The sequence below is a fragment of the Phyllostomus discolor genome, chromosome 2 (genome assembly GCF_004126475.2).
Source record: "Phyllostomus discolor isolate MPI-MPIP mPhyDis1 chromosome 2, mPhyDis1.pri.v3, whole genome shotgun sequence".
In the NCBI taxonomy this organism is placed as follows: domain Eukaryota; kingdom Metazoa; phylum Chordata; class Mammalia; order Chiroptera; family Phyllostomidae; genus Phyllostomus; species Phyllostomus discolor.
In genome coordinates, this window is record NC_040904.2 from 122,816,457 (window position 1) to 122,837,091 (window position 20,635).

The 20,635-nt window shown below is 39.5% G+C and overlaps 1 protein-coding gene across 2 annotated transcripts in view; it reads left to right on the top strand.

Moving 5' to 3' along the window:
• The first annotated feature begins 12,222 nt into the window (after nucleotides 1–12,222).
• The window catches only part of DCP1B (decapping mRNA 1B), a 54,273-nt gene continuing 45,860 nt past the window's right edge, over nucleotides 12,223–20,635 (top strand). The window contains exons 1-2 of one of the 2 annotated variants that reach the window (XM_036018448.1): nucleotides 12,223–12,456; nucleotides 17,860–17,900. In XM_036018448.1, the coding sequence (XP_035874341.1) occupies nucleotides 12,307–12,456; nucleotides 17,860–17,900 (191 nt within the window). In that variant the 5' untranslated portion in view covers nucleotides 12,223–12,306. The remainder of the gene's footprint in view (nucleotides 12,457–17,859; nucleotides 17,901–20,635) is intronic. The other variant, XM_028532070.2, reaches the window with a different exon arrangement.

A 20,635-nucleotide genomic window follows, 5' to 3' on the forward strand; every position in this document is an offset into this window, starting at 1 on the left:
GATCCTCTAGCCCCTTGGGCCTTCACCTGACCCTGCCAATGACAGTAGAATGAATTGATTTTATGGGACTGGCAGAGAGAGGCAAGAGATGAAAAGGGAAAATGCATGAATGATGTCCCCACTCTGAAGGGCTCCGCTCAACCCAGGCCCTCCCCAGGTAAGATCAGTGGAGGCTTAGTCCAAGCAGCTGCTAGCCCTAGATTAAAAAGTACTGACCTTTTTTACAGTCACCAGCAAAGGCTCACCCAACAGGCCTCATCTTCCCCCACATCCGCCTCTTCTCATTCTGCTCTAAATCTCTCTGGTGACCGTTTCGTTTCAAATCTTAACCCCTCTGCAATCCTGTGGAACACAGAGCTATATATTCTGTAGTATGTCTCCCCCTGATTGTGAAGTTTCTGATAAATATGTGTTAGCTCACATCCTCTAGCTTATAAAAATATTGGGAATGACCTGCCTTGGGAATTAATGTATATCTTGTCATTTATGCAGGACTCTGTTGAGATGATTTGAAGTTTGGCTAAGTAATTGCACATGAAGGGTCCCTTCTGGATTTACTGTTAGAAATAATAATGACATTCTTATAAGAAGAAGCATAGCTATTTCTATCTGCAGAATATTTAACAAATCGCAATTTTTTTCAGGCACATTTTCTCACTTAATCTCATTTACCCTGTGAAACTGGTAGGGCAGATACTGTGATCCCAAGTTACAGGTGATGTCCCCTGTTGAAGATCACACAGATAAAAACAGGTTAACTCATTTCCCTTTCCAGGGGGTGTCCTTTCAACTGTGCTCTGCTGCTTAAAAAAGAAGTAAACCCTGCATTGAAGACAACTGATAGCACACAGCTTCAAGCTGTCTCCCTCCACTGAGAGAAAAGGGGTATCAGTTCGTCACGTTTGTCAGCCTTTAGTGTAAAATTCCTAACAAAAAAGGGTAATTCATACAGGCAGCACAAATCATTTATGAATCACAAACTCTTAGAGGGTGTCCTGGAAACTCCTCTTTCCCCTCCACTCCAACACATTCTACTCCAGGACAAATGCAAATCTTAGAGGTGACTTACACAGTAAGGAAAAGAGTACTAATAAAGCAGGCTGTGTATTTATGTTTTTAGATTATCATGCAATAGTCACTTATATTTTTATACAAATATTGATATGTGGCTACAAAATCAAACATTTTTCAGTAATATTCCTATTTTCAAACAATTTCAACAACCTGTGTTCTTAAAATTAAGCTCAAATGATTAGATGGTGAATTTTATCATAGTCTTTGCAGTGGTATAAAATTTCCAGGCTCAGACATCATTTTTTTAATCATACTAAAAACTTGTTTTAAATGTTGGCATCTAACTTTATAATACCAAGTGTTAGCACAGATTTTATCTCATAATTATAAAATAATCATGAAACCCCAACATTATCAATATTTGCTCAAAGTACCCTGAGGAGGCTTCTGGAAACACAGTGGAAGTATGCCAGCACTGCGGAAATCAATGGAAGCTCAAGTTATAAGGATTAAAAAGGAATCTGCTTATTTTAAATAATCTTTTAATAATAAGGGCCTGCAATTTAGTAAATTTGAATAAGTGATAATGACTTGACTTTACAAACAGATTATTCAAGGAGAAAGTAGGCAGAAGTTTGTCTTCATCCTAGAAAGTTTAGAACTTTAAGAATTTAGAAAAAAGAATTAAAGAAAAAAAGAAAAAAGCTACATTTTTTTCCTGAGTGTGACTTTTTAAAAAATATATTTTATTGATTATGCTATTACAGTTGTCCCATTTTCTCCTCCTTTACTCCCCTTGGCCCTGTACACCCTCTCCCACCCACATTCCCCCTATTTAGTTCATGTCCATGGGTTGTACATATAAGTTCTTTGGCTTCTACATTTCCTATACTAATCTTGCCCCCCCATTTTCTACATACCATCTATGCTATTTATTCTCTGTACCTTTTCCCCCCTCTCTCTCCCTCCCACTCCCCTGTTGCTAACCCTCCATGTGATCTCCATTTCTGTGGTTCTGTTCTTGTTCTAGTTGTCTGCTTGGTTTGCTTTTGTTTTTGTTTTAGGTGTGGTAGTTAATAACTGTGAGTTTGCTGTCATTTTACTATTCATATTTTTTATCTTCTTTTTCTTAGATAAATCCCTTTAACATTTCATAAAATAAGGGCTTGGTGATGATGAACTCCTTTAACTTGACCTTATCTGGGAAGCACTTTATCTGCCCTTCCATTCTAAATGAAAGCTTTGCTGGATAGAGCAATCTGGGATGTAGGTCCTTGCCTTTCATGACTTGGAATACTTCTTTCCAGCCCCTTCTTGCCTGGAAGGTCTCTTTTGAGAAATCAGCTGACAGTCTGATGGGAACTCTTTTGTAGGTAACTGTCTCCTTTTCTCTTGCTGCTTCTAGGATTCTCCCCTTAAGTTTAAATTTGGGTAGTGTAATTATGATGTACCTTGGTGTGTTCCTTCTTGGGTCCAACTTCTTTGGGACTCTCTGAGCTTCCTGGACTTCCTGGAAGTGTATTTCCTTTGCCAGATTGGGGAAGTTCTCCTTTATTATTTATTCAGAAAACTTTTCCACTTGTTGCTCTTCCTCTTCTCCTTCTCATACCCCCATAATTCGGATGTTGGAACGTTTAAAAATGTCCTGGAGGTTCCTAAGCCTCTCCTCAGTTTTTTTGAATTCTTATTTCTTCATTCTTTTCTAGTTGGATATTTCTTTCTTTCTTCTGGTCCACTCCATTGATTTGAGTCCCAGTTTCCTTCCCATCACTATTGGTTCCCTTTATATTTTCCTTTATTTTACTTAGCATAGCCTTCATTTTTTTGTCTAATTTGAGACCAAATTCAACCAGTTCTGTGAGCATCCTGAATTGTAAGCATACCAGTGTTTTGAAGTGTGCATCTGATAGGTTGGCTATCTCTTTGTCACTTAGTTGTATTTTTTTCTGGAGCTTTGACCTGTTCTTTCATTTGGGCCATCTTTTTAGTCTTAACATGCCTATTATGTAGTGAGGGACAGAGCCTTAGGTATTCACCAGGGCGGGGCAACCCACATTGCTGCATTGTGACATTGTATGTGGAGCAGGGGTCAGAGGGAACAATGGCGCTTGCTCTGCTCTCTCCCAGCTTTCAGTCACTTCCCCTGCTTCCCACAGGCAAATTGGGCCCTTCTGGTGCTGATTCCCAGGTGGGTGGGCTTGTGTATGTTCTAGAACCCTATAGGTCTCTCCAACGAACTCTCCTGTGAGGCTGGGAGTCTCTTTCAGCACCTCAACATCCACAGGTGTTTTCAATCAGTGGTTTGAGGCTTTACTTCCCAGTGCCAGGGCCCTGGGTTGTGCAGTCTGTCTTGCTCCCCAGTTGTTCCTCCCAATTTATCTGCATGAGAATGTAGGACCGCCTGCTTCACCAGCCGCCACCGTAGCCATGCCGGCCAGCTGCAACCTTGGGAGCCCTGGTCCACATCTGGTGCTGGGTCTGCCAGCCGCTGTCTTGCCATGAGTTTTTTCCAAGCGCCCGAGTCTGTCCCTCCTACCAGTCTGGATGAGTATGTTTTCTTTAACTCCTTGGTTGTCAGACTTCCATACTGTTCGATTTTCTGTCAGTTCTGGTTGTTTTTTGTTTTTAAGTTGTTGTTGTCCTTTTGGTTTGTGTAAGGAGGCACAGTGTATCTACCTATGCCTCCATCTTGGCCAGAAGTCCCTGTGTATGATTTTTAATTTTCAATATTTTTTCTTTACAATATGGAAAGTTTAAAAACAAAGAACTTCCCATTTCTTTCTGTCTTGCTCAGAATGTGAACTCAAAAGATCAAGTTGCTTTTCTATACTCTTTTTTCCCACTTGAATTTCAGTATTCTGTAAACCATGAGCTCTTTTTAAAAATGCCAACATTTAATGAGTAAAAAATCCACTAACTCATGGTTTAATTCAATAGAGTAAGCATTTACTAAATCTTCATCCAGCACAAGGCATTGGACCAACTCCTAGGGAGACAATTAGGGAGAATTAATGCTCCTTAAAATTATCAAAGGTATGGAGACAGAAGATGGCGGCTTTACTCTAGGCAGCGTTTTTCTCGGCTTCTGTGAAGAGGGGGGAAACTCGAGAATCGGTGGAGAAGCAGAGCAAGTGGGCTAGGTTACCGAATCACTTTTGAAAGCAGGACATCAAGAATTATTGCACTCACTGGAAAACCAGACGGTAAGGAGTCTGCTACAGGACAAAAGGGGCCCAGAGATCAGCGTGGGGTCTAGGGGTGTGCAGACCCCAGGCCCGCCCAGTGCTCCGGGGTCTGCCCCAGGGCTCCCAGGAGAGGGAAGTCGCTGCTCCCTCCCTCAAATATGGGGGGGTGAGCAACTCCAGGGGAGAACGTGTTGCTAGAAGGAACAGATTGGCCAGTTGGACTGGGAAAAAATCGCCCAGGGAATATGAACACCCGCCCAGAGACCGGGGAGAAGTGAAGGCCTCTAGCCGACAGGACCAGGGGCAGCCTGGAAGAGTGCCCGCACCCCTAGCCCAGTGGAAGTGCAGATCAGTGGAGAGTATGAGCCGGGCCACGCTTGTCTCGTGCCCCATAGGGAGGCCGGAATCGAGCGCTGCGATCCCGGGAGAGACTTTGTGCTTGGTGCGTTCCTAAAGTAGTGGTTCAGAAATTTCCAGCCAGCCCAACCAGGGGAGCCGGGAAAGGCGCCAACACCCAGTCGGAGTGCGGTTTGGCGGGGAACACGGAGCTGGAAACGGCTGGGCTGGCGCACCGTCGGGAAGACTGACTCTCGCGCCAGTGTGTTTGGGAGGGCCCAGGGTACCTGACAGAGTTGCTGAGATCTGGCTGGGAGAGAGAGAAGCATTTCAAAGGCCCCTCAGCCAGCTGAAGCCAGCAAGATCAGAAAAACTGGTCTGGCCAGTTAGAAACCAACAAGAGGTTTTTTTTTTTTTTGGTTTTGTTTGGTTTCTCTGGCTGTTGTTGGTTGATTGATTTTATCTTGTGTTTTATGAGACATTTTATTTTTCAATTCTTATTATTTTTATCTTGCAATCCCTTATGTTTCTCTTCCATTCAACCTAATATTATTCTTTCCACTCCAAATTTATCTCTCCTGCACTACATCTTCTGCTTTTCTTTCCTTTTTTTTTTTAATCTTGCAAGTTACTGTAAATTTGTATTATCTTTTTCTCACTTTTCCGACATTTCTTATTTTAATAATATTTTGGTATTCTTTTTCTTTCTGTATAATCTTCTTTGCTTGGCTGGTTATACTCTCATTTGATAGGTTCCCCCTGGTATCTCAGTCACAAGGTGTTGATAAGTTACTATCCTTCATCTGTGTTCCATTAATACACCTCTCAAGGTTCTATACTCTTTATTCTTGTTATCTAGACCTCATCGATTCTGCCACAAGACTGTCACTTTACTATTACTGCTAGTAAGACCTAGTCTATACAATTGCAAATGCTTTGCAATTTTCTGAATTATACTATTGTGGGGGTTGTCTCTATTCTTTTACTCACTACTCCTATATACTAATCTTTAGTCCAACCCTACCTTAGAATCTGACCTCCCACAGCTTCACAGCTTTCTAGATCCAGCTAACAATTCTCTCGTCCCCAATAAGAGTCTTACCTTCTTTCCATCCTTTCTAAAACGTGGATAGTGGGGTGGAGGATCACGGTTAACACTATAAGGAGCCAAAGGATAACCCTTCTCTTCTCTACTGGCTGCTAAAGTAAATATCATAGTATACTGTCTTGCTGTTTTAAACCATTTTGCCTTACTCCTCCAAATGATCACAAAAAAGAGTAGGGGGAAGTTGTGAATACCAGGATACACGAAGGAGATTGCACCACTGAATCTCACAAATATTCTACCACAGAAGTTCACACCATAATTACAGGGAATCAGAACAGATAAAATTAACAAACAAGAAGAAAAAAGAAGAAACCCATGAACAATGAGAAAACAAAGAAACAACCCCCAATTGAAGGGAAACGAGGAAGCCTCAGGAAAAATGCTAAATGAAATAGAGGCAACTCAACTATCAGATAGTGAGTTCAAAACAATGATTACCAGGAAGTTCAATGAACTCACAATGAGCTTTCAGAAATTAGAGGGAAACTACATCAATCTCACTGCACACTATATAAACATGAAAAAGGAAATAGAAACTCTCAACAAAGGTCAAGAGGAAATGAAGAATACAATTTCTGAACTGAAGAACACAGTAGAAGGAATGAAAAGCAGGATTGATGAAGCAGAAGATCGGATTAGCAAGCTGGAGGAAGTAGAAAACAGCATCCAGAAAGAGCAAGAAAAGGAAAAGAGGCTCAGAAAGAATGAAGAGGGATTAAGAGAAATGCAAGACAATATGAAACGTAATAATATCCATATAATAGGGATACCAGAAGGAGAAGAAGAAGAGCAAGGGATAGAAAACCTAGTTGAACAAGTAATGAAGGAGAACTTCCCTAATTTGATGAGAGAAAAAGTCACACAAATCCAGGAAACACAGAGAGTCCCAATCAAGAGGAACCCAAAGAGACCTACCCCAAGGCACATCATAATTAAAATGACAAATTTTCAAGATAAAGAGAGAATCTTAAAGGTAGGAAGGGAGAAAAAGGAAGTAACATACAAGGGAGCCCCAATAAGGCTAACAGCTGACTTCTCAATGGAAACACTTCAAGCCAGAAGAGAATGGCAAGAAATACTCCAGGTAATGAGAACCAGAGGGCTGCAACCAAGGCTACTATATCCAGCAAGGCTCTCAATCAAGATAGAAGGCCAAAGAAGAAGCTTTTCAGACAAAAGAAGTCTAAAAGAATACACCTCAACCAAACCAGCTCTGCAAGAGATTCTAAAAGGACTGCTTGAAGGAAGGGAGAAAAAAGAGAGAGAGAGAGAGAGGAACACACGTACATAAAAGACAATGAATAAGTACCTATCAATAATAACCTTAAACATAAATGGATTAAATGCTCCAATCAAAAGACATAGAATAGCTGATTGGATAAGAAAACATGACCCACATATCTGCTGTCTACAAGAGACCCACCTCAGGATAAAAGACTTACACAGGCTGAAAGTGAAGGGCTGGAAACAAATCTTCCAAGGCAAATGGACAGGAAAAAAAAGCCGGGGTGGCAGTACTCATATCAGACAAAATAGACTTCCAAAAAAGGTCCATAAAGAGAGACCCAGAAGGTCATTTCATAATACTCAAGGGAAGAATCCATCAAGAAGACATAAATATTGTAAATATATATACACCCAACATAGGAGCACCCAAATACATCAAGAAAATCTTAGAGGACTTCAAGAAAGATATGGACAGCAACACAATTATAGTGGGAGATTTTAACACCCCACTATCAAAAATGGACAGATCTTCCAAACAAAATATCAACAAAGAAATTGTGGCATTGAACAATACCCTTGATGAAACGGGCTTTACTGATATATACAGAGCACTCCATCCCAAAGAAAGCTAAATACACATTCTTTTCAAATGTACACGGAACATTCTCAAAGATAGACCACATGATAGGACACAAAACAAGCCTCAAGAATTTCAAGAAAATTGAAATCATACCAAGCATTTTCTCAGACCACAAGGGACTGAAACTAGGAACCAACCCCAAGGAAAAAAACAAAAACACTCAAAGTCATGGAGATTAAATAGCATGCTATTAAACAATGAATGGGTCAAGAATGATATTAGGGAAGAAATCAAAAGGTTTCTGGAAACAAATGAAAACGAACTCACAACAACCCAAAACTTATGGGACACAACCAAGGCAGTCCTGAGAGGGAAGCTCATAGCGATACAGGCCCACCTAAAAAGGTTAGAAACATTCCAAACAAACAACCTAACTCTATGTCTACAAGAATTCGAGGAACAACAACAAAGGCAGCCCAGAGCAAGCAGAAGGAAGGAAATAACCAAGATCAGAGCAGAATTAAATGACATAGAGACTAAAAGCACAATTCTAAGGATCAATGAATCCAACAGCTGGTTCTTTGAAAAGATAAACAAAATCGACAAGCCTTTAAGCAGACTCATCAAGAAAAAAAGAGAGAAGACCCAAATAAACACAATCAGAAATGAAAGAGGAGAGATTACAACAGATACCACAGAAATACAAAGGATTGTAAGAAATTACTACAAAGAGCTGTATGCCAAGAAATTTGAAAACCTAGGTGAAATGGACAACTTTCTAGAAAAATAATCTTCCAAAACTCAATGAAAAAGAAGCAGAAAGCCTGAACAGACCAATAACAACAAAAGAAATTGAAGCAGTAATCAAAAAACTCCCAACACACAAAAGCCCGGGACCAGATGGTTTCACAGGAGAATTTTACAAAGCATTTAAGGAAGAGCTAACCCCTATCCTTCACAGACTATTCCAAAAAACCCAAAATATGGGAGTCTCCCAAACTCTTTTTATGAGGCCAACATCATCCTAATTCCAAAACCAAATAAAGACACCACAAAGAAAGGAAACTTCAGGCCAATATCACTGATGAACATTGATGCTAAAATCCTCAACAAAATACTGGCAAACCACATCCAACAATACATTAAAAAGATTATACACCATGACCAAGTGGGATTCATTCCAGGGATGCAAGGATGGTTCAATATTCACAAGTCAGTAAATGTAATACATCACATAAACAAAAGCAAAGACAAAAACCACATGATCATATCAATTGATGCAGAAAAAGCATTTGATAAAGTACAGTACCCATTCATGATAAAAACACTCGGCAAAGTGGGAATAGAGGGAACATTCCTCAACATAATAAAGGCCATATATGAGAGACCTTCAGCCAACATCATACTCAATGGGCAAAAATTAAAATCTTTTCCACTAAGATCAGGAATAAGACAAGGCTGTCCAGTTTCACCACTTCTATTCAATATAGTACTGGAAGTTTTAGCCACAGCAATCAGACAAGAAAAAGAAATAAAAGGCATTCAAATCGGAAAGGAGGAAACAAAACTGTCACTGTTTGCAGATGACATGACAGTATACATAGAAAATCCTATAGACTCTACCAAAAAACTGCTTGACCTAATAAATGAATGTGGCAAAACAGCGGGATACAAAGTCAATATCCAGAAATCAAAGGCATTTCTGTACACCAACAATGAAACAGCAGAAACAGAGATCAAGGAAAAAATCCCATTCGAAATAGCAAAAAGAAAAATAAAATATCTAGGAATAAACCTAACCAAAGAGGTAAAAGACCTGTATTCAGAAAACTACACAACACTGAAGAAAGAAATCAAGGAAGACACAAACAAATGGACACATATACCGTGTTCATGGATTGGAAGAATTAATATCATCAAAACGTCCATACTACCCAAAGCAATTTACACATTCAATGCAATACCTATTCAAGTACCAATGGCTTATTTCACAGACATAAAACAAACACTTCAGAAATTTATATGGAATTATAAACAACCCCGAATAGCTGCTGCAATTTTGAGAAAGAAGAGTAAAGTAGGAGGGATCACAATACCCGACACTAAACTATACTACAAGGCCACTGTAATCAAAACAGCCTGGTACTGACATAAAACAGGCACATAGGCCAATGGAACAGAACATAGAGCCCAGAAATAACCTCAAGTCTCTATGGTCAATTAATATTTGACAAAGGAGGCAGCAACATTAAATGGAATAAAAATAGCCTCTTCAACAAATGGTGTTGGGAGAACTGGGCAGCCACATGCAAAAAAATGAAACTTGAGCACCAACTTACACCATATACAAAAATAAATTCAAGGTGGATAAAAGACTTAAATATAAAATGTGACACCATTAAAGTCCTAGAGGAGAACGTAGGTAGGAAAATCTCAGATATTTCACGAAGAAACTTTTTTACTGACTTGTCCCCTAGAGCAAGGGTCATAAAGGAAAGAATAAACAAATGGGACCTCATCAAAATGAAAAGCTTCTGCACAGCTAAAGAAAACAGTATCAAAATTAAAAGAGAACCAACTGTATGGGAAAACATATTTGCTAATGATACCTCAGACAAGGGTTTAATCTCCAAAATATATAAAGAACTTACAAGACTGTACTCTAAGAAGACAAGGAATCCAATTAAAAAGTGGGCAAAGGACTTGAACAGACACTTCTCCAAGGAGGACATACAGAAAATCCAAAGACACATGAAACGATGTTCAATATCGCTAGCTATCAGAGAGATGCAAATTAAAACCACAATGAGATACCACTTCACACCAGACAGAATGGCCATCATAAACAAAGCAACAAACAACAAGTGTTGGAGAGGTTGTAGAGAAAGGGGGACCCTAGTGCACAGTTGGTGGGACTGCAGACTTGTACAACCACTATGGAAAGCAGTATGGAACTTCCTCAGAAAACTAAAAATGGATCTGCCTTTTGACCCTGCAATTCCACTGCTGGGACTCTATCCTAAGAATACTAAAACACCAGTTTAAAAGAACCTGTGCATCCCAATGTTCGTAGCAGCACAATTTACAATAGCTAGATGCTGGAAGCAACCAAGATGCCCATCAGTAAATGAATGGATCAAAAAACTATGGTACATTTACACAATGGAATTCTATGCAGCAGAAAGAAAGAAGGAGCTCCTACCCTTTGCAACAGCATGGATGGAGCTGGAAAACATTATGCTTAGTGAAACAAGCCAGACAGTGAAAGACAAATACCATATGATCTCACCTTTAACAGGAATCTAAACAACAAAACAAAGAAACAAGCAAAATATAACCAAAGACATTGAAATAGAGAACAGGCTGATGGTGACCGGAAGGGAGAGAAGAGGGAATTTAAGGGGACAGTGGGAAGGGTTCACAGGAACAAACTTAAAGGACACATGGTCATATAAACTAAGGGGAGGGTGGTAATGGGAGGGAAGTGGGGAGGGTGGGACGGGGGACTGGATTGGGAGTAAAAAGGAGAAAACTGTATTTGAACAATGATTAAAATTAAAAAATAATAAAATAAAATAAAATAAATTATCAAAGGTAGTCTTTGCCCAACAGCCCCAAGACTCAGGTATAAATTCCTTTAAAAAAATGTTAAAGCCTTATTGAAAGATTTAAATGAAACTGTATATTCAGTTATGCATATACCAGAGTAAACATTCACCTTTCTCCCATGGTTTAAGAGCAAATTCCTCATCAGTCTTTCCAAATACTGACTTCATCAGAGAAGACTCAAGTATTGAGACGCTATCAAGCTCATGACAGTGAATACATGTTTTCTAAACTTGTAATGCTCACTTTAAAGCTCAAAAATTATCATTGGCAACAATAATTGTCTTTTGTTTAACTCAAAGTGGCAGGTGCACATCATTTTTGAAAAATGTCTGTCAAATGCCTGTCTGAATATCCAGTCTGTCCATCCTTCTTTCAAGTAAAAATAACATTCAATGAAAATAAAAGTAAAAACTAGATCAGCTTGCAATTCAAGCACGGAAGTGTTTTCCTGGAGATAAATATGACACTTCAGTATTCAGCACACATGCTTTATGCACACTTCCTATTTTTTCACACAGAATTTATAAAGAGTTGGACTTTAAGGAATTCAATAATTTTTACTGTTTTATCAAGACCATTTTCAAGTGACACTGGCTTTTACAGTTTGGTGCTTTTGCCTTGGTTCGCAATAAGACATCTGCACTTTTACCCACTATTTTTGCACCATTGGTGCAAATGTCAACACAGTGGAGGAGTCAGATCAGTCTTAGCATTGTCATGAAAATAATTTTGAGTTGGTAGACCCCTTAAAAAGGTTTTGGGAACCTCCAAGGGGTTTCCGAACTACATTTTGAGAAGCCTGGGTGCTTGCGCAGACAGAAATCATAATTCTTTCTCTTCAATTCTTTAATGCTTGCGGCTTATTATTGTAGGTTTCCTCACTGAGCGCCAAAGGAAAGGCACGCCAGGGCGTTGAGCACATCTAAGAGATAACATCCGATCGCCCGCAGCTTGAAGGCTTACTTAGGAAGTAAACAGGTCTTGGGAGGATGGGGGTTGGAGACAGGGGTGTCAAACCACTGCCTCGGGCTTTCAGTTGCCAGGGGCAACGATCCTCAGCTGGAGGGAACCCGACCATCGATTAGTCGTGTCTTGTGCGGTCTAAGAAGGAGAGGGAGGAGATGGCTTGAGGAAGGACGCCCCCGACGTGTGGTCGCCCCAAGAGCTGGGTGGCAGGAATCTCTCTGGTTCTGCGATCTATTGGAGTGGCTGCCGAGCGCTGGGTTGCGGTTGGGGCGGGCGGGAAGATGGCGGCGGTAGCGGCTGGCGGCCCTGTAGGGAAGGGGCGCGATATCAGCCTGGCGGCCCTACAGCGCCACGACCCTTATATCAACCGCATCGTAGACGTGGCCAGCCAGGTGGCTCTGTACACTTTCGGCCATCGGGCCAACGAGTGGGTGCGTGCGGATGCAAGGGGCAGTGGAGGCAGGCGGGGGTGGGGACGGGTCGTCACACCCAGGCGCGACAACCCCCCCCCCCCCCCCCTACGGGCCGAACGCAACGCCCTGGAGGAGGGAGGTGGGCAGTGGTGTCTCGAGGCTCCGGGCCGAAGTTGGGGCAGGGCGGGGGGGTTGCGCCCTTGAGCTCTGGGGCTTGGGGGAGAGGGAGGCCGGTCTCTGGGACCATCTGAACCTGGGGCAAGATTTAAATACCTGCAGTACCCCACGGTGGGAGACCCAACAGATTCAGGACGGGACCCTGAGAATTGAAGGAAAGGGAGGACCTGGTGCGTTAAGGCCGGAAGACCGAAGAGTGCAAAGCGGGATCTGTTACAGGAAAACGGTGGCGGTAGAGGGGGCAGGCGTGGGGTGTGGGGGAAGGGGCGGTTAGGAAACGAGGACGAGAGGAGAGTTCTGGTTCTGGTTCTGGTTCTGGAACCTCAGATGGGACGAAGAGAAACCAGTCCTTGGTAGCGGGGAGAAAGCTGAAGTTGCCAACTCAGGGAACACACCAAGGAAAGAGCGAACATCGGGGAATAAAAGAGTAAATGGGACTCAGTCTAACACTTAGAAGGAGGCTGGCCCTCTCCTAAAGATTAATACACCATAGCCCACCAAGACCGAAAATGAGTTTTGATATTTGAGTTCGTTTGGGAGCCGAAGTAGTGCTCTTGTCAAGCAGAGCCCCAGCAGACAGCAACGGAATTAGATTCAGTTTTTCTCACAATTTGAATGGGGTAGGAGTGTAAGACGTGTGAGCCCTCCTGCAGGCTACAAGTAGATTTTGAATGTAGACGGGTGGATTTTTTTTTCTCTTTACCTCCTAGTGATATTTGTCGAAATAATATTAATCTGCCCATTGTATTATTCATTCATTGCTTTTAAATAAGTTGCAAAACAATAAAAAGCACTAATCCTGGATGAATGGATTTCAGAAGATTTTTTAAAAACATTCTCCAAGAAGGTATCAAACATCAAAATTTAAGCAAGAAAACATCTATATTGAACAAATTCATTTATTTTTCATCACCCACATTCATTTATATAGCCTACTTACTCACCTGTAAGTGACTAACAAAAAAAGATAAAAGGTCCTAAAATGGGAAAGAAAATAATTTTGTCATCAATTGTTAGGAAAGATACTGACATGAGCTCAGGGCTGCTCTCCAACTGGCCAAGCAAAAAAGAAAAAGGTGGGGATAGGGGAGAGCTCTTTAATATAATTCTGTAATAGGAAGTATTCCACTCGGTAAGGAGGGGTTATTTCTCCCCAGTTTTGAGTAATTTGCCACATGAGCAACACAGGACAGTTTCATCAATGTAACTTAAAAAGATGTAAACATACTCTACATATGGCTATTACACTACTCTGTAGAAAAATCCTAAATGTATAATGTCATAATTCTGCCAAGGCAATTCTGTAGTACAGGCAGGATCAGGAATGTATAGTTCTATAAATGACCAGGATTATAGTCTGGAAAATCCTGAAACGTGTAGGATAGCAATTGAATAACAATTGTTTCCTAGAAACTTTTGGGACAGATACCTGTTAAAATAGTTGTAGAGGTTTATTAGATACCCAGCAAAGTCTTTATACTAAAGCGTCGTGAAAAGGCAGAAGTATCACAATACATTATTTACAGGATTATGTTTTCCTGCTCCCTTGACTTGTTGCCTTCAGACAGGCCATCATTCATTCAGTAAAAGGTCATTCTTTCGAAAGGACTAATCTTCAAGGCTGTGTTAGCCAGAAGAAAAAAAGAGAAGAGAGGCCCAGTTTAGACGCAGAGCAGTTGCTAGAGGTAAACAAATTATCACCATTGTCTCTGTGTGCCATCACTCAGGCCTTCTGCATGGGAGCCTCTTGAATGTAAACCTAATATATTGATAAGAACATTCTTGAGAGTGGAGGAGAAAGCATGTGTAACAAGGAAGGTGGGGTGTAAAAGGAAGGGAGTCGTTACGCTGAAAATAGGTGAAGAATGACCAGGCAGTCACAGACAGTAATTAAGAAGGAAGAGTGGAAGAGGAAGTGAGCTGTTTTAAGGAAGGATTAAAAAGAATACACCGTGTCAGGGGAATTTTAGAACTAGACCTCTTTCCCACTGCCAGGAAAGACCACGCCCCCAAAGTACCCACATGTAGAATAATATTGCCCTGATTTTATTTCTTCCTCTCAGCCCTGGGAACAGTACTTTTCAACGAGTTGATGTGACTGCAGAAAATTTTTGGTTGTCATCGAGAGAGGTATTATTGGCATCTAGGGGAGGGAGGCCAGGGATGCTAAAAATTCTACAAAAGGGCTGAGCTTGAGAAACTGCCTCACCAGCTAGCTACTGGCTTTCTGAGCTCTGTAATCACAATTTCTGGATATGAGGCCAAAGCATTTGATATTTGTTGAAATACAGGTGACTTGGATGCTACATACATGACTAAGAAAGACAGATTTAGGGGGGTAAATTATTTGAAGACAATCAGCAAGGTATAGATTGCTTTGAGTTGTTTCAGAGGGTTCAGATAGTGTTCTGAGTCCCAATAATGTGCAAATTGGCACTATTATATTTCACTGTATTTTAAATTTTGAACTGCTTAATTTTTTAGCACTTATATTTTTATAGTAAAGTATAATATTAAATCATTAAATTTTACTTTTAAAATTGAAGCTAAAATCCACCAAAACTATGAACTAATGCTTTAAAAAAATAACAGTCCTCCTTACTTGGAGGTCCTAAGGAGGACCTAATAAAGTCTCGTTTTAACTATTCCCCATACTTCCAACCCTGGGCTTTGCCCAGAATGAAAAAAATAAAAAATTTGGTTACCTAGGATAACTGGAGGGACCAGAAAAAAAAATGCATGAATTTGAGCTGTTTCAGCTATGATAGGCCAGAGAAAAATGTTTTGTCATCAAAGATCTGAGTGGTGTAGGCTGGTTATCTCTTTGCAGTGGAGAAACTGAGACATAAAATAATAATTAGCCCAGTATGACCTGGCAACAGCCCCACTCCAGGTCCAGTATTGTAATCTCTGAAACAATTCTTTTCCATGAACAACTCATGCTCTTTGTGTGTAATGCTATATAAAAATCTAATTCTTAAGAAATGCTTATTATGAGTTAGAGAATAATTTCAGGAGAAACATACCTCATACATTTCTGATTTTGGATTTTTCAAAGCTGAAATTGAGCATTAAAGTCTTTTTCTTAAAGAAAAGGTAATTTCTATTACTACTTCATAAAGAAAGAAAGGAAACAAGTCAAAAGCCATTAGGCGTTATGTCTTTACACTGATACATGTAAATATGCTCATTTGAGTCTCTGGGACAAAACAGCCCAAGGTCAAATACTGGAAGACAGGAAAGTGGTTTGGCCATGTAGCAAGTGATTCTGACAGTGCATATAAGTTGTAAGTCCTATTTCTGTCACCTTATCTTCAGTTTCCTACAAATGTAGTAAATAATACCAAATATTTAGTTTTTACAGATTTATTCCTAAAGGCTCTGTGGACTAGTAAGTACCCTAACTGTACTAGTTAAACTTTGGGGATGCCCACAAATCCTTAGATTGTGTGGGTAGCATTTATTGCACTGTAATAGCCATTTTCTCAATGACTGATACTGTGGTGGTTTAAGTAATTCTTAAAGTGCACCCAGGTTATAGATTTCTCCACAGATAGGAATTAACCATGTTTGCAAAAAAAGATAAATAATAACACTTCTGTATATATATATTTTTCATTTTTACTTGGTAGTTTTCAAAACACGGTGGCAAATGGGCGCATTTGAAAAATAAGGATATTTTTCATAGTACATTAAAGTGACTTATGCAGACCTCATAGTAAATCCATTTTAAGAGTGAAGCCTCTAACTTTCTTACCAAGGTGTTTATATCAGAGAAAAGACTGGCTAAAATTGTTTTAACTATTTATTATAAATTCTTTATTTCTAATTGCATATTCTATAATAATAAGGATTAAAAATCTTGCTACTCAGTACTTTACTCTTAATAAGCTATTTGCTCTTAATTTGGACCATAGTGGAGTTTGTTTTTATGACTGCTAGTAGAGTTCTGCAGGCAGAGATCATGTTATTGAGCAGCAGCATCAGAATCACCAGGGTGGCTTAACAAGAGAGCCTACTGGGCAGGCACCAGCCTCAGAGTTTCTGATTCGGTAGGTCTGGGAAAGGACCTGAGCGTTTGCAACAAATTCTTAGGTGATGCCGCTGCTGCTGCTATGAGGATCCATTGAACTGTGAGACCCACTGAACTACAGTGAGTAAGAAAATTGCTGAAATTAGTTGAATTTGTGAAAGGATTATGCTTCCATCTTTTGTGTGTGTGCCTTTTAAAATTATTTTACTATTATGCCTTTGTTCTTAAAGAGTGTATTTTTTGGCATACTGAGTACTTACTTAAACTTTGAATGATTTTGGTAATGAACATAAATAATAAAATACTATGAGGTTAAATAGAATGCCAAAATTAAATCATTAAATAGTAAACGTACATTTTAAATTCCGAATAATAATAGTCTGATTACGAGTTTATGGATTAAGTATCCATTACAAATGGATAACTTAAATATTTTTAGAATGCAGTGCACCAATGAACATTTTTATCAGGGCCTGAGGTCCTGCCTTTGTTAAGTTAGAAAAGAGCCTTTCCAAAGGAACTAAAATGATAGTTTATCATTTTAATTTTACCACTTTTCCCAGTTTTTCTCAGGCAGATTTCCTGAGTCCTAACTTGGTAATGTTTCTTTCTGTCTAATTTTATTTCAAATATCAGAACTTGACTCTAAATATTCTATCCAGTAGGTGATTAATTGCTGAAAATTATGACATCGTTACTGTCTTCAGTGTAGTAGTCGAAGTGGAGTTATTGGCAGATCACCTGCTCTCCTAGGCGATGGGGTATATATAGCAAGAGAAAATGAACCCGGAAAATAAAGAGAAGGGTAATTAGATGCAGGCCCCAGTGATTCCTGCAGCATGCTATGTGCGCAGTTCAGAGGGCAGAGGAAAAGGCAAAACACTTCTTAGAATCTCTTTCTAATGAGACCCATGGTGTGTTGTTATCCCTGCATTTGGTAAAGAGAGGTAATGATGGTTTATTTTGTAAGTGACAAAAGGAGAATTTCACTACTTCCTGCTGTTCAATCAGCAGAGCCAAGTCAGGTGAGAGCCTGCTTTTCTGCTTTCCCTAAGAGTAAACCCTCCTAGATCAGATGTTGCTTAGGTTTGGCCCTACGTGAAACTGGGTAGAACTCCAGTCCTATAAGAAGTTTATGTTCTTTAACCTCTGTGAATGTTTGCTATTAATAAAGAGAATATACATGTTTTGCTTGTGTTTCTATATTCTAGGAGAAGACTGATGTGGAAGGAACCTTATTTGTTTACACAAGGTAAGAGTATTTTACTTTTATAAAGAAACTGATGATCATTCTTTAATTGTAATTTTATTTCTAAAAGAAGTAAAAGAAATGAATGTTAGTTTGAAGTTTTTAATTAACATAAGGGAATACTGAATAATGTCACCTAGGATTGTGTGAGGTATACTACTTTCAGAATCAATAAAGATGAACTTAAATCTTTGTGTTTTTTCAAAAGTAGTATTAAATATTTATCCTTTTATTCAAATGAAGGGTACAAAGTTCTTGAATGTAATGCATTGGCAAGGAACTAGAAGTACACTATTAAGGATATTAGATTATTTAATCAATATTTAGAAAAGGTTCCAGATATCTATTTATCTTTTAAAATTTTATTTTTCAGTTAGTTTACATTCAATTATTATTTTGTATTAGTTTCAGGTGTACAGCATAGTGGTCACATAACCACATAATTTACAAAGTATTCCCCCAATATTTTTATCACCCACCTGGCACCATACATAGTTATTACAGTGTTATTCACTATATTCCCTGTGCTGCACTTTACATCCCTGTGACTATTTTGTAACGCCCAATTTGTACTTGTTGACCCCTTCATCCTTTTCACCCAATTCCTCAACCCCCGTCCCCTCTGGTAACCATCCATCTGTCCTCTGTATCTATGAGTTGGTTTCTGTTCTGTTTGTTTGTTTATATTGTTCTTTAGATTCCACAGATAAGGGGATCATATGGTGTTTGTCTAAATATTCCAAACCCAGTAGGGTTTTATTGATGTCTCCCCCATTACCCTTGACTATTTAAAGAAGTATGATCCAAAATTACAGATGTCTGAGTCCTCTATTATTTAGTTAATACAATGTTTCAGGATAGATTTAAGGTATTATTTTAATTATTAATAAATTTAATGATAAGCTCATGCCATTAGTAATTTATATCATTATCATTTATAGTGATGTCATTAATATTACATGCATACAGACATGTAGTATGTATATTGTCTTAATAGCTAAACATTTTATTTGCATAAAAATGTCAGCTACAGTCCATCACCATCATGCAGGGGTTCAAAGATAAATACAAAGTCTTCATACAAACCCTTCAATGGCTAACACTTTTACTGGGGAGGTGGAAAATATACACACACAGTATATACATATACTGACATTTAAAGAGAAACCATAATGCAGACAGAACTAACCCTGAGTGCCAGTTGATAGGTTACAAGCAATGAATGGGCCTCTGAGGTTGTGGAAGGCTTTATGGAGGGGTGAATACTGAGTCATCCTCAGGAATAAAGGTAGAACTGCCCTCGCACAGAAGGGCAGTCTTGCAGGAATGGTGTAAGCAGAGGCATGGAACCATTAGGGGACAGTGAGGAAAATGACTGGTGCAGAGAGTTTACATTGACAGAGAGTTACACTATATTAATTAGAAATTAACAGTGAGGGTAAGGCAATTTTGCAGGGTTGGAATGTCAGACAAGGATTTTGAAGTTTATTTTCCTAGCAATATGGAGTCATTTAAGGTTTATGAACAGGAGAGTAATAGAATTACAACAGAATGTGTGGGGAAGGTCAGTGTGTCAGCATTATGAGCACATGTTGGTAATAGAAGAAATTGGAGTTACAGAAGAACATTGAGAAGATGCTTGCAGTGGACATGAGATGATGAGAGTGTGGATCATAATGGAAGTTGAAATTGAAAAGATTTATTGAAATATTGCATGTATAGAGGGAATGGTGACATTTTAAAAACAACATTAAGATTTTGAAATGGAAGACTTGATAGAATGAGAGACATTGGTGGAACATAAAAGTAGGGAGTCAGGAATCTGATTTGAGGATAAATTTTAGTTTATTTTTAAATAATGATTTGGAGTGATAGCAGGGCATGCAAATGGAGATGTCCATCCACCCAGGGGAGGGCCAGGGCTGCTGACAGAGTTTTGAGTCATCTGCATTAATCTGGCCGTTGAAACTGTGAGAAAAAATATGTTCTTTGAAGGAGAAAGTAAAGAGGGAACTGAGGAAGGCTAATGGCTAGTTTTAGAGCCAACAAAGGTACAGAGAAGAGTCAGCCATGAAGATAAAAGCAGAGCTAGAACAGTACAGAGGCCACCGAGGGTACTGTGTGTAGTGGAAGCAGCAGTGGGAGTGGAAAGACAGGACTGGATGGGAGAGGGCATCAGAGCAGGTAAGGAGGAGGTCGGTTTATTCCATTTTAGAAAGGTGGGAGGACCCAAGAGTCATTGGCTATATTAGTTTACATTGTGTTCCAAAACATTCCAAAAGCATCAGTGAGCTTATTCAGTAGGGACTACTCTTGAGAATTCTGAAGTGTGAAAAGAAAAGCAAACAATTGAGCTCGACTGTGTGCCAAGCACACAATATGCAGTCTCATTCAGTTCTTAAAACAAGTACTATTCTTTTGAGAAGTAAAAGGAAAGATATATTAATATGCATTAATGATTTATTTTAGGGATTTTAAGTAGGGTTCCTTTTTTTTTCAGTGTACTCAAACCAAATGTAGCTTTGTATTTTCAAGTACTTAATTTACTTTGCATTCCTAGTGGAGCTGTCAGTTAAACAAACCATTAAATTCAGAAACAAACCTTCCCTATTTCTTAACCTTTTCCTCACCAATAGGAGCCCCTCCTACCTCCTCCTATCTTCCCCCAGACCCCTCACCCCAAAGTCAGATTCTAGCATGTGGAGTTCCTTCCTCTGTAGAGAACGACAGATCAAAAG